We start from the raw sequence: 15,183 nt of genomic DNA on the forward strand, positions 1-15,183 counted from the left end.
GAACATGTGTGATAAATGGTTACAATCAATTAACTTCAACCATTATTGTGATTACCATGGATTCCTTGATTGTGATTTGCTGTTGAGCCTCGTTACCATGGTATTTGCCATGATGGCAAATTAACATATTTGTAAGTTTTTATGTAGCCGACCCCGGGACTCCAAAACACAAAGGCCCGAATTCACAAAGGTGGTTTTGAAAACCCGCAGTTGAAACCATGGTTTCTGTAGATTTCATGTATACATTAAGCTTAATTTAGCGCGTATCGGGAATGTGTATAAAAATGCTGATGCGCACTTTTGTCACAGTGTGCCAAATTAATGCCTGTTACCATGGTTAGATACGTTATTTTATAAAATAGATGTAATTAATACAGGAAATCTGCATAAACTATGGACTCAACTGTGGGTTTTCAAAACCACCTTTGTGAATTCGGGCCAAAGGTTTTCAATGGATTGCAAATGGTGTATGAAAGAACCGTTTTGATTGGTTCCTTGTCAGTGCTTTGAAAAGGATGCTCATGCAAGACTGATCTTGATTAGTCAATGCCACATAGCGAGTGATTACAAGCCTTTGCATTGAAGAGCCCAGACAGTGTTGATCAATAATTATATGTTGTATGAGATGATTTTTACTTGTATTTTTGTAAGAAATCTAGCTAGGTAGCAATGCTCAATGTTGTACAATGTATATTCAGGTGTAAAAGCATTGATATTCCTGTTATCCAGATAATATAGTTCAGATAATATATTTATTAGCCAGATCATTGTTTTATAAGCAATAAAGTAAATCTTAAAAATAAACTTTATGCACCTCGTAAGTTAAATATGGCACATATGTATGTCCCATTTTAAAAATACAACATTTTACTTGTGTATTATTTTGTACTACATGTATGTCAAAATGTATGTTATTATATTATTTGTTACTACCATCAATCATGAATTCAATATGGTTGCCAAAGATTGAACATGTGTATTTATGTCATGTAAGAGAGTTTATTTATTGTACCTACTTGTCTGGCTTAATGAGATAACTATATCACATGTTCATTACTATAATGTTATTCGCTCGAAGAGTTTATATAAATTGAAAAATATTTTATGAAATTAAGAATAATCTATGAAATCAGATATAAAATTTATGTAGATTCAAAATGTATAATCAGAATATAGTTGTATGTACCTCAGCATTTGATTGAATTAAATTGATTTTATTGTCCAATAAATGATGTTTCTCACTAGTCACAAAATGGGGGTACAAATCACATATAATAATAAATCAGGGGGCAATTTCTGAAAGGACTTGTAATTATGGAGCACCAATTTCTTTTTTAATATAGAATTGACAGGTCGCATTTGGTTTTTGTAAGAAATTCATATATTTTTCTTTAATTTTTTGGCACATTTTGTTAATACAAGGAACCATATGAATTGGAAGTTTTGTAGAATTTCAAAGAAACTCATGTATAATCTTATTTTCAATATTGGATGCATCCTTCCCCATTCATATGAAGTATTTTTTGGTTGGAAAAAAAAAATTGTGATTGAACAGAAAAAAAGACAATTAACATCTCCATAAATTATCTTATGGTTGGGAGAATACCCATTAGACACTTTTGGCATGCAATAACCCAGTTACGCATAACTTTACCTACTGGTTTATGATCACCCCCCCCCCCCGTTTTTGAAGAGAAGTATGACTCTCTTGCCGAATTTAAATGCACTTTAATTGGTGGTATTGTAATAATGCTATATATTAACCATTTTTATTTGAAGTAAAAGTTGACAGTATTGAGATACTCAGCATTATCCCCCACAATACATGGGTAGTGGTGTAGTAAGAATGCTTTCATCTGTACGATATAATAAGACCTATATCGATGAGTCACTGTCATGGTATTTCCGGGCTGAAAATATTTATATCTAAATAAATAGAGTAAAATTTACAGAGCAAAATGTTGAAAATTTAATAAAAAATTGGAGAGCAAATAACAAAGTTATTGAATTTTAGAATTTATCAGTATTTTGTTATATGCACATCATGAATATTCATTAGGTGGGCTGATGACCTCACATCCCCACTTTCCTTTTTCTTATGTTACTACATGAAATTATAACTGTTTCATTTTGTCATGCATTTGTTAATGATGGATCTCCTTTATGATGAAATAAATTGCAGCAATAAATAACTAATGCCCTTAATCAATTGTCAATCCAATTGTTTTAGTTCTTGGTAGAAAATTTTTGAATAAACCTAATTTCGTATGATAAAATAGAAAAGAACAAGTGGGGATATAGCATCATCAGCCCACCTAATGAATATTCATAAAGAAATACCTAGAACTGTTTCACCTGAATAATATCCCCCGCCTGGATACCTTTAAACCTTGGTTAGCTTAGACCACAATTTTATGGAGTGTCGGTTGTCATTCAACATTTAAAAAAAAATCTTATCCTGCTGCAAATTTTTTCAGAAGATTAATTTAGTCTTAAAATGGGAAGAATAGACAAATATATTTTGGTGAATTGATATATTATGATTGCCACAAATATAGAAGAAATATGATGAAGTCCAGCATACCATAGGAGTGTGGTTTGAAAATTCTAGCTTAGACTAGGGTTAAACCAAGTATTAGTTCTCAGAACACCACCCAAAGTATTTCCGAATTAATGAATTAATATGCTCATTTCATCTTGACCAAATTCATTCGTCGTTAGATGCTCTTTTATCGCTTAATTGCAAAGCTCGATTATTATACATAGAATTTTTCCTACAAATTACAGTATATTTTAATTCAGCCTGTGGTTTCCATGACTTCTTCTTTTCTATGAATTTGTTTTATAATTTGTCTTTCCCAAATCGTCATGAACGTTTGATTTGATGTCTATTTGTCAGCTTTCTTATTAATTTCTTATCTCACACGATTTCTGTGTTTTGATTATAATTTTTGCAATATTGAAGCTTTACCATCTTTCTAATGTTTTATAATAGATTGTAGATTATTACTGTTATGATTGTACTTCAAATAACTCCAAATGAAAGTAAGATCCTGAATTAAAGATCTTAAAACAGGAAAATCTTTGGTGTCTTTCTCTTTTATCCAAGTATCTAATGTACAAATCAACCTGTATTTTACAGAATATTAAAAAAGAGTTGATGATGTGATTGCCAAAGTCTTTGGAAAAGATTTTAGTCGTATTTGAATTAGAGGGGAATGAAATCCTTGAAACTAGTTATATTGTATATAATAGCAAAGTATAAAGAAGCATGTAACCGAAAGTTATGGAAAAAATAAGAGGAAAGTTAGGAGTGTTATTGTGAGTCATTCCATTCCAGAAATGCAAAACATCGTAAACCTCTAATCTTATCCATTTGTTTTTCTCAAACACAAAAACAAGGCATTATTTTGACCTGTTAGTAAGATTTGCTCCAACACTTGGTGTAAGTTTGTCTTGGCAGGGGAGCGACTGCCCTCTCTATGATATATCAAGTATTGAAAGGGGGGTAGGGAAAAAAGGAGATTTCTGGGTCATGTAACTCTATATAATGTGATGTCTTTCGAATCCCACCATGGCATGTTTTCCTTCAGCAAGGAATTTACCCATATTGTGCTGCACTCTACACAGGTGAGGTAAATGGGTACCCAGTAGGATCAATTTCTTAAATGCTCTTGAGTGCTGGAAGGCAGCTCGGGCTAAATCTGGGGTAATAATGATAATAATGCGCCGCAGAATAGATTATTTTTAGATAGATGGCGCAATATAAATGCCTATTATTGTTTTCATATTACCCCAGTTCTCCAATTCATAAAAACATGACTGTCTTGTCCACTCCCTTCGTAATCGAATAATCCTAGTGCCGTCCCTGTGACATCGGCCGAGTAATCCTTTTATTGTTTTTTTTAAGAAGAAAAGACATTCCTTTTCAACCTTCTCGAGAAGAGAAGAAGAAATTCATAATCTCAGAAAAGGCCAGATTTGATTAAAACTCGAATAAATTATATTGCTTTCTAATTCTTGCATATTAATATTTTGCAATTCTCATAATTCAACACGTTTGGATCATATTCATGTATTACAAGGAGACTAATATACTAATGGGGTGTTGCAAGAACCTTGCGATCGATTGCAAGTCTATTTTTGTTCCCGAAATCTAGCATATGTCGTGCAATTAATTGCAAATTTGCGATTGATTGCTTATCTGCTCCATGAAACACGGAGTGTAATCTGATTTGCTAAATAGATCAATCAACAGTAAAAGTGCAACAGAATATTTGTGATTGATTGAAAATATTTTCTTGCAACACCCCATAATTCCGCAAAAATAAATGTCATATATATAATCCTTGTAAAAATATGCATATCAATTTTTTCTGGTTCGTTATTTCTGAAATTCTCATGGATTGTTGACATGGTTGGTGAGAAAAGAATCAATACAGTACTTACCAAAAGACAACACAGCTGCTGTTTTCTCCAATGAGGGCAGGGCCGTGGAAAGGTCGTGAGAAAATACACTTTTGTGTGTTTATTTTCTTGATATTCATGTATATATCTACACCCACAATTTTTTATTGGTCATCAGATCATAAACTTAATTATTAAAAAGAAAATAACTTTACTATAGACAAGGAGCTAAATAAATATGGTATATACATTTAGAACGAAATTTAACCCTTTTTATGCATTGTATACTAAAGTACCTATGTTAACGAAATGTGAATGGCGCCAGCACAAATATCATTGTACCACATGTAAAGCCCCATATTATTTGGGGGCTATATTTAGACTTAATAATCGCATTTAATTGTTTTATGATGGTATGTAGGCTGTTAAAAATGAAAACATGATATGGATGAATTGAATTAAAATAATCAGGGGGCGGTGCCAGGCTATTTTGATACTGGGCAGGAGGGCCTCAAGGACGTCATTAACTAAATTGAATAATTTTGGAAGACTGCAAAGATACATGATCCATCTAGTTCTTATTTTCTTAATTTTTATTACCATTTTTCCCCTTCTTTACTGCTGCTCCCACAACTTGAAAAATCAGAGGGCATTCGCTCCTGCTCCCCCAATGGTTGATGGTTCCGACCCTGGGGGCCGTTTCATAAAGCTGTTCGTAAGTTAAAGAGCGACTTGAAAAACGACTGGCTATCCTTTCTTACGAGGTAAACCATCGCCAATTAACGTTTGGTGTATACCATTTAGGGCAAGAAAGGATCACCAATCGTTCTTAAAGTCGCTCTCAGCTTACGAACATCTTTATTGAACTGCCCCATGTACTACAGGGTGTGTCAGGAATGGAGGTGGCTCCAGTGGGTATCTAGGCCAATGGCCCCCTTCTTACAAAGAGTTACGATTGATCAGATCAATCTCAAGTATATGGGATCTACCAATGTCATAATTTTTCTTTAGGGAAATTTGCTCAATATCCTTGGAAAACCAAGAGGAGCATACTGCATTGTCAAAAAGACGGTAAATATATGCATTTACGTCTAGAAGTATCTTGAACAAACTCCAATTCTGTATTCTCTTCATTGGCTCCCCATACATCACCGTATCTCTTTCAGAGTTCTCATTCTCACCTTTACAATACTCAATGGCCAATCCCCAAAATATCTCACAGATCTCATTTCTTTACGTTCTAATACATACCTCCTCTAGACCTCTTCGTTCATCGTCTACAATGCAGTTAACTCCTGGACTGGCGTTTGAAATCACAATTCTTTCTGCAACAGTCCCCTGTAGTCGGGTTTTATTAGTATAAATGTATCATGATAAAGCATGACAACCAATATTGGCGAGTTTTAATCCAAATCTGAATGATGAAATTATAACAAAAGGGAAATAACATTGTTCCATGTTTTAAACCCTTCTTCCCTTGGTTTTGTTTAGTAAAATACATCCCCCCAAAAAATAAATAAAAATAGAGAGAGAACACCGCACTGCTGTCGCCCTCTGTCCCCTGTAATACTGCCCAACTTTAATATAAGTAGCATTGGAATTTTTTTGGAATAAGTTTTATACAAAATTTGAAAAACGGGACATTATAGATTTTGTTCCATCTCAGTCCCATCTCCAAACTTTGACAAAATTGCCCCCCCTAAGATGACAGACCTCCCCGCGCCTATTTTTTTTCATTGATTGTAAGAAATGTTTTAGAGTAAGAGAAATTATCTGAAATACCGTTTTTATTGTCCAGCTGGGATTTCAGTAATTAACTGATAATCATTTTTAGGTCTACCTACGTTTTCCGTAAAGGTTTGTCACACGTAATCATTCTTGATATTATTGTTATACCAAATATCTGTCTTTCTCTCTCATAACACACTTGTATCTTAGTATTCACATTCCGTATGTTACTTTGCTGCCCAGGTAATTATATGAAAAAATGGATAGAATGACAAATGTTTAATAGAAAATGGTATTCGATTTAATAAATTCATTCGTGTAACAAAAACCAGCAATATACATAATAGAAACATACAAAACATTATAGAAGATTACATTTAATTACATATGAAATAGACAAACATGATAAGAAAGTACAACTTTTTTTTTTTCAGATTCATTTAAAAGAGTTAATACGCCCGTTAATCATGTCTCGGAATATTTTGCCAAATTCGATTCATTATCAAATATCCTTCATTTTAATCAAACGATGATATTCCAGTTTACGTATACAAATTTAGTTTCCTTAAGATTGTTTTGACAATGTTGCATCAATTTGGGAATTATAGGACATTAACCAGGCAACTTACAAATATAAAATTATTATAATAATCAATTAATCATAACCATGATTTTGTTGACATATGAAGAAGACAGGTGTTTGACCAGAGCATACTGACCGATCTGGGGTCCGTTGCTGAAAGAGTTGCGTTTAAACGCAAGTCAAAGAATCAATCGCAAGTCCCAAATGTGCGCTGTTGATTGGTTGAAATACAAGTTGCGCATGATTTTTAGAATTGCGATTGATTGCAACTCTTTCTGCAACGGGCCCAGTTCTGATATCCGTATAGGTCAGTGCTCGGGTCCCGTCTTCACAAAGAATTGCGAGTTATCAATACCTTCTATGGAAAGCCAAATGGGCCTTATTTCCTTTTCCCCGTCAGAAAATGCACTTGGAAACAATGAAATAAAAAATATTGATTACTTGTTACTTTTATATATGCACGGTTATCTGTATAATTATATCTTTTGAAATGTGTAACTGAACGGTAATGATTGGTAATGGTGCTATGCATGGTTTCAATAGTTTTGTTGATAATAATTATGATCAAACGGAAATCCCCTAAATGCTGTTCCCAATATTTTTGAGGCATTACAACCCCAGGCCGCTCCGTAGAAGTACTGAAGTCCTACATGAAGGCCTATATGCAGGCCGCATTAAAATTGCAATTAACAATATTCAACTCGAAGGCAGTGGATATAAAACCTCGCAAATATAGCACGTACCATTAATGGTGTTTGTTAATATTAATAATCTTTTTTCGTCAGAATGGAGTTACTATAATTGCAACTTTACACCAAAAACCGTTCAGTTTTATACAATCATTTTTTTCCATTCAGAGCAGATCGATTTGTGTAGCCTTCGTACTCGCCCACGTAATGGTGCCTATATTCTGTTTCATACAATATGCTCCCACGCCCAGGCCGATTTTAATATGCCCTCTTCTTTTTTCAAATCATTATCGACAGACAAGCTACTCTGACAGAGTTTCTCTGAAAAACACTCGAACCAGAACCTTATACTACCAGCAACGATCCGTTTTAGAGGTTACATATAAAAGTTGCGTCTACATTATTATGAATGTGTTCATTCTTTCGATCAGTTCACGTATATAGTACTGTATATAGACTGGGTGTGTCCATACAGATTGAATTTAATGTCTGTTATGAACATGGTATGAACATCTGCTGTTAAATGATATGGCAGAGTCAAGAGTGACTACCCCTGCAATTACAAATGAACAATACCATCCATAATTATGGTGTCCAACATGACCCGAAACATGGGTTGAATAATGGCACGAGGTAAATAGGATAGACAAGTAATGGGCAGTTTGTTTGTATTAACATGATTAACACACTGCAAAACAATGTACATTGATTAGAAAGAACCAAGTTAAATACCAGTTTGAATATGAAATACCGTGCTAACGTAAACTAACGAGTTTGTGATGAAAATACCGATTAGCCAGCGTTTTTGTTGCTGCTTATTTCAATTTTGTATTGCATTCACGATTGTATTCAAAATTACTTTATACGCATAGTCAAAATCGGTCAGTGACTGATAGAAGTATCAATGATAAAAAAATATATAAAAACTGAACACAGAAATTGAAGTTCAGCAAGAATATTCTTACTGGTGGCTTAATTGCTTTCGATATTGAGCTGATGTGAGGGAACAACTTCTTGTTTGACTGTGGTAGGCATAAGAGCCTATAATTTTCAACAGAACTGATAATATCAAAAAGGGTATTTTTTAATGGTTTTTAAGTTGAACCTGTGTGAATAAAAGAAACTCGTCGCTTAACACCTTCACCCGCCTCCCAGCTCCCTACACAATGACGACATTAAGAACGTAATGTGTGAAGTCAACCAGTGTTTCTTTTAGATGTTAACGAATTCAGAGTTAATCTTTAATGAAAAAAAAATAAAGTGTGTCTGAAATGTAGTGGGAGTAAATTTTGATTAAATTTGGAACGGAAAAGAGTATAATATTCGCTTTTTTTAGAGTGACCCAATGATCAATCAAGCAGGACTGATGACTGAAGTCAAGAGTTGAAATTATAAACATTCACTCACAATTTGATAAAAGTCCACAATTATTATTGAAACTTTATTCCTTCAAGTGTGAACCTTTTCAATGATTTATTTTGAGTAGTAAAGTACGTGGACTTGAGGTGATTGTGACAGTATGAGCAACCGGGGAGTAAAAATTAAAGCGTGAACTACGACAATGTTCGGTCAAGCGGGAGAGCCTATCCGAGATAAAACTTGAAGTTCATAAGATCAAGTCTGAGAAATAATGAAAAAGAGTGAGTTATGAGAATATCAGACTTCTATGTACTTTATCCTAATTATGTAAAAGTTTATATGTGCCTCGCAAAAAGATGCCAATTAATGAATTAGGATTCCTGTTATACTTGTCCTATAGATTAACATGCAAACGACCATCTAATACTTCCATATCCATACCTTCTCCTCTAGCTATTCTCATGATTATGTCGAGATTTGAACCATGTTAAAACGAGAATTTTCTTTTCCCCTTCAAACTTAAACATTAGAACAATCATGACATGATTAACGGTTACAAAAATATGATCACAATGTTTGTTTTTTTTCGATTTTTTTCTTTCATTTTCTGTTTAAAAAGATATACACATATGGTATACAAACGAGTAACGACTGTGTAGGCGTCTTTGAAAACAACACTTCATGATAAAAGATATATTGCAAATTATTAAAAACAATGATTGATTGCTTCACTCGATATTATGCAAATCGATAAATTGATTTGTTTACACAAGACCTTGGGAACTAGCTCAGTAACCCAAATTCAAGCAGATAGCTGATAATTTCTTGTTCTCATTGAAACTCGTTTTAATTGTGCATAGTTAGTTCTGGTCATATCATTATTTTATAGTATCATATTTTAATTCATTTTCTTCGATAAGTGGTGGAATTTAGTGGAAATTATTCAACTATTGCATAGATTGACGCCATCCACTTAATCTGGCCATAGAGCTATTACTAGCTCTATGATCTGGCTATAGGCCCATCCAAAAGTTCAAATAAATATGATAACAAATTGATTTGTAATAAAAAGCTCAATTGATGCAAAAAATATTTTACTAAGCATAAAAAGGTAAGTAGGATTAATTTGGGGAGCATTAGATTTTTAATAGAAGAATAAGCAGTCAGGCTCCCCAGTGGAATACCATTTGGATTATAATGCACAAAATGCTATTTGCGAAAGAGCCAATCATTGCGTCTGCAAATTTTAAAACATAACTAAGCAACCGATAGCCCATATGGAAGACGATACCATTTACAAATACTCGAGAGATAATGTACTTTTTTAGTACGGTAGGAAGACTGCATTCATATTGCTAAGACTTGAATTGCGTGTGAACTGTGTCCATTATATTACTATTTTTCCGACTGATATAGACTGTTGATATAGTCATTCTCGTGGGTCCCTGCCCAACACTTATGAAAAGTATCTACCATGCAGTTAAATCATAAATATGTAAAAATTATAAGATTACAATATTACATTTCAAACTTAATTGCATGAGTGGATCGAATTCCTTTGATAATTCAATGATCATCCCTTGAGGATATTGAAATCTATGTGAGGCAGTTCGTATCATTCCTCACTCTCATCATTACTTGGAACACCTACTCATTACAAATTATTGATCAAACTAACCTTATTGTGACGTCATAACTTTATTCATCTTCATCAAATCTATGAAATAGATACAACCGGACTTGCCTTTTATGTACCAAGTACTTCTTGTATGATTTCGTGGATCTATGAAAGATCCCAAGGCACGTGCTTTAGTCAGCATAAAGTTGCCATAAAGATCGACGATAACAATGACTCCATATAGAGAGTATTTCAACAATGGCAGTCAATTACAATACAATATAAAAATTATTACAGGAGGATTTAAATCAAACAACGTGTAATATTATTAAAAACAAATTAAGTTAACAAAATCAGACTATCATGGAGACCTTATTATGTCATCAAAGTACAATGTAACAAAGAAATTGCAATAATTGAGCATACATTATTTGTATTAAAAAAGCTGACCTCGAGGTCAGCATGGTCTGCAATCATATACAACAAATTATATTTTGCAGAACCAACTCGAGGTTGACGGCATCGATGAGGTCAATGGAATGTCATCCAACGTGACTGCCACTGGCCAAAGAAGGCAGGTCAATGGTGTCAGGTGCGAAATAAAATCTTGCTCTGAAATTCCCAAACTTCAACCATCAATTAGCTGACAGTGATTGTCAGCAGTTAGATGGGAGTTCGGTCGTTGGTACTGTCGTTCAAGCGACGTCATCGACACCGAGACGCATCTCCAGCTCTCTCATGATCTCCCTCGCAGTCGGTCGGTCTTCGGGTTGTTTCGGCCAAGCCTTCGTGATAAGACGGCGATACCAGTCGTTTTCTATCTCGTTCTCGTTGTCGGGGAACTTTGGTCGCATGTCCTTGGCGACGACCCCGAAGATGACAACATGATGATTCTCCCCTGCGTACGGCGTCTCTCGCGTTAACATCTGCCAAAGTGTGATCCCAAACGAATAGATATCGGCTTTGGTCGTAGGCGCGTCACCACACAACAGCTCCGGTGCACGATATCCGCAGGTACCAGTTAGGTAGGATCGATTTGTAGGGCTTCTGAGACCTTTGCCATTCGAGCCAAAGACTTGTTGAGAACATCCATAATCACATAAGCGACAAACATCGTAATCATCGACAATGACATTCGCTGGCTTGACGTCCAAGTGAGCAATGTTATGTGCATGGGTATATTGCAAGGCACGGATAATGTGAAGAGCGAAATTCGAACGGCGTGCCAGCGGCAACCTCTCTGAAGTTTCGTTGATCAGTTGTTGAAGGTTCCGCTTCCCCGCGTACTCCATGATGATAAAAGCACCAGCGTCGAAGTCTTCGACGGCACTTGTGGCTAGCACGTTGACGATGTTCTCGTGCTTTAAGTACAGGGCATTGACTTCCGCGCGAAAGCTCTGAAGCATCGCTGCGGCATTTGTCCTTCGTGGGCGCAGTACCTTGACGGCCACTCGTTGACCGCAGTACTTCCCGACAAACACTGATCCAAACCCGCCACTGCCAATCAAACCTTCCACATGAAAGTCATCCGTAAGAAGATCCCTTGGCCTCACTGACACAGTATCATTGTTGTTATCCGTGACACAGTGGTATGTTGTCCTTGACGCATGCTGGTGCGTTATGATCCTAAACTTTGAATTCATAAGTGACTCCTCCATCTGAAATTCACTGTCTCCTTTTAAAATAAAAGCACTCTGTAGTCCCACTGATTTTTTCCTCTTGTTAGAATTGTGACAATATACCTCTGCTGAGTGATATTCTCTTGTCTTAATCACACAGTCAGTGTGTCTCCTTCGTTTGAGATCAAACGTTTCTGAATCACAATCTCTGGGCGCTAAAAGGTTTTCAGTGGATATTGTCCTCTTCGAGCGTTGCAGGTATGCCTGATATATCCGCAGAAAGGCGAAATGCCGAGACAAAAGCCTTAGAATCACTTCAAATATTTTCGTCATTGTTCTTGTCAGCTGTGACTTCCAATAACTCGAATAGAAAGGCACAGCAATGCGCTGGCAATTGTCATGTCAATCGAGTGAGAGTGAAAATGGTAATTGATTGTTAAGAAAATCTCGGCATTTTGCGAGGCAAATGTATATGCTTCTCATCTGCATAACGATGTAAACAGCGACAGGTGCATAAAGTGGTCTAGACTTTTATTGATTTATTTCAGCCTACCCTGGGCAACCTAGTGGTGTTATTTTGTTTAAATGGGAACGCTTGATATTCCTGTCATCGCAGAATTGTAAATTTGAAAATAAAAGGCATGATCAAAATACCACAGACATTGAAAGAAAGAGATACCGCAATCTGCAATCATATCCTTTGAAATGTCAATTTGAAGATTAATTCAGGAGTGTTTCATGACTTAGCTCATATTTCTGTGCCCTCATACTCATCTAACTGTCAGTGTATGCATGGTATGGTAGCTAGCAATAACACATCTCTGAAATCCAAGAATTTCGTGTTTCTTATCACATAGAGGCAGAAGTAACAGTGATAAGATTAATATTTTTCAATAAGGAATGCGATGCCAGAAAAGGGATGTTATCCAGCGTGAAGTACAGAAAAGTTCCAAAAATAACGACAGTCATTTATGATGAAAGTTTCGAATGTATATGATCAGGACATAAAGTCCATAGAGCAAGATCGATTTGTCAAGATAGTAGTCAACTCGAGGAGTTCGGTCTCGAAAATCCATTTACAATTTTCCAGTCGATCAAAAGTCCACATTGCATTAAAACGATTTGTCATTAGCCAAAGTATAATTTTGCAAATAAAAATGAATGATGCTTATCCATGGGATGTTAGCATCTTTGCTAATTATTGTTGCGTCTCCTCGTTTATATTATGATCATCGCGTCTATGGTATTTCTGAAGTAGCTCTGGAGTAGCTCTGGAGGAATCTTCTGAAACTTGATCCTGGTTGAATCTTCGCAGTACAGTTGGATCCGTCACAGATTTGCCCCATTGCAACCCCCAAAGTATTTCCATCAGCAAGGATTGCAGTAGAGCAAACACACTTTAAGCGGCTAGATATGGTTAATAATACAAGTATACAACTGTGGTACACCCAAAACATGAACGATAAAGTAAAAGTCACTCTGTTGAATTGTCTGTAAGCTGGTAGAGCATAGGTCTCGATACTTGAAGCAATGACATTATCAAGGTAATACCGGCAAAACACATCCACACCCGTCAACCGACAGGCGTCGAATAGTAAGGGAGGCACGTTGGTAGTAATGTGTATGTATTTTTTATTATTTTTCTTACTGTATTACATTTCAGTATTGCTTTTCCCTGTGTATCAGTAATTGTGTTAGATGAGTAAAGACCATATGACAGGCGATACCAGCATATTTCATAGCACACAAGAGATCGATTACCTATTATTGAGATTACAAGATAAAGGTGCGTATACTGTCGCTATCCGGGTATATATATATATATATATATATATATATATATATATATTTTACCATGAAGCTTAAGTTCACAGAATAATGACACAAGACATGAAGAACGGGTCAAGATAAGTGGTCTTTGATTCAACAATAATGACAATGGATGTTCAGTCGACCGTAAATTATGATGGCACATTAATTTTTTTTATCATAGGTAGTGCTAAATCGAGATAACTGATGGAAACAATAATTTTTTATTTGAAAAGATTAAAGCAAATGAGGGAGAAAATGGAAACTCAAAAGCAAAACAACGAAGCGACCGAGCTTGTCAGGGAGCGGCTTTTGCATTTAAAAAAAGTGAAATTGGAGGATATCGTGCACACTTTTGGCGATTTGTGTAAAAATATTCATTAAAAAATACAAGTTTTTCAAAGTGCCATTGAAATTTCGAAGCTACAGGGGGCCCAAAATGCTTGTAAGGCCATATACGCAGCGGAAGGGGGGGGGGGGGTAGTTGATTCCTCCTCCGCTGCGTATCCTTCCAAACGAACATTAATTTTTTTGTTACCTTGTTAACCCTTTCAAATTTTCAATGTTAACGCTCTTGCTTCAACAGTATGACCCCCCCCAACAAAAAAAATCATGGTCATAGGGGGCTAGGGGAATCCAAAATACAATAAAAGGGGGATGGTGAGAGAGAGAGAAAGAGAGAGGGGGGGGGGCAGAGAGGGGAGAGGGAGAGTGGGGGTGCCGTAAGAAATAGAGACAAACATAACTAGGCCTTCTTTCTTTCTTTCTTTCTCTCATTTTTTCATTCTTTCTTTTTCTTTCGCTTTTTCTTCTCTTTTCTTCTTTCATTTGCTTTTTAATCCCCCTCTACTTCCGTCCTTTCTTTCTTTGTCTCTTTCTCTTCCTCATTGTCACCTTCATCTTCTTATCTTTATTTTCTACCTTTCTTTAATTCCTTTCTTTCTGTTTTTCCCTGTTCTTCAAGATCTTCTCCCTTTCTTCTTCTGTTTTTTAATGTGTTTTTTTTCCTCCTCCTTTTCTATTTCTACCCTTTTCCCGTTATTCTCTATGTTCTTTCTGATCTTTGCAGATAATCATTCTTCATAGCATTTATCATCTGAGCCGACAAACATTGGCGGCGGAAGCCAAAAATTTTAGGAGGGGACAACCAAAAAAAAAAAAAAAGGGTCTCAACCCAAACATTTTAGGGGGGGACGTAGGAAAATCAATTGATAAGCAAAAAAAAAAAAAAAAAGGTCTTCAACAACAAATTTAGGGGGGACTGTTACACCCACAAATGTAATAATCGCCCACAAATGTAATAACGCCCACAAATGTAATAACACTTTACCCACAAATGTAATAACGCCCACAAATGTAATAACACTTTAC

General features: G+C 35.6%; 1 protein-coding gene across 1 annotated transcript; it reads right to left on the reverse strand.

Annotated features, from left to right (window-relative positions):
- Positions 1-7,568: 7,568 nt before the first annotated feature.
- On the reverse strand, positions 7,569-12,996 carry LOC121430936 (serine/threonine-protein kinase mos-like). The gene has a single exon (XM_041628371.1). The coding sequence runs from the start codon at positions 12,334-12,336 to the stop codon at positions 11,080-11,082; it is 1,257 nt and encodes a 418-aa protein (XP_041484305.1). The 5' UTR covers positions 12,337-12,996; the 3' UTR covers positions 7,569-11,079.
- Between the last annotated feature and the right edge of the window lie 2,187 nt (positions 12,997-15,183).

This window comes from Lytechinus variegatus, chromosome 17 (genome assembly GCF_018143015.1).
Source record: "Lytechinus variegatus isolate NC3 chromosome 17, Lvar_3.0, whole genome shotgun sequence".
Classification (NCBI taxonomy): Eukaryota; Metazoa; Echinodermata; class Echinoidea; order Temnopleuroida; family Toxopneustidae; genus Lytechinus; species Lytechinus variegatus.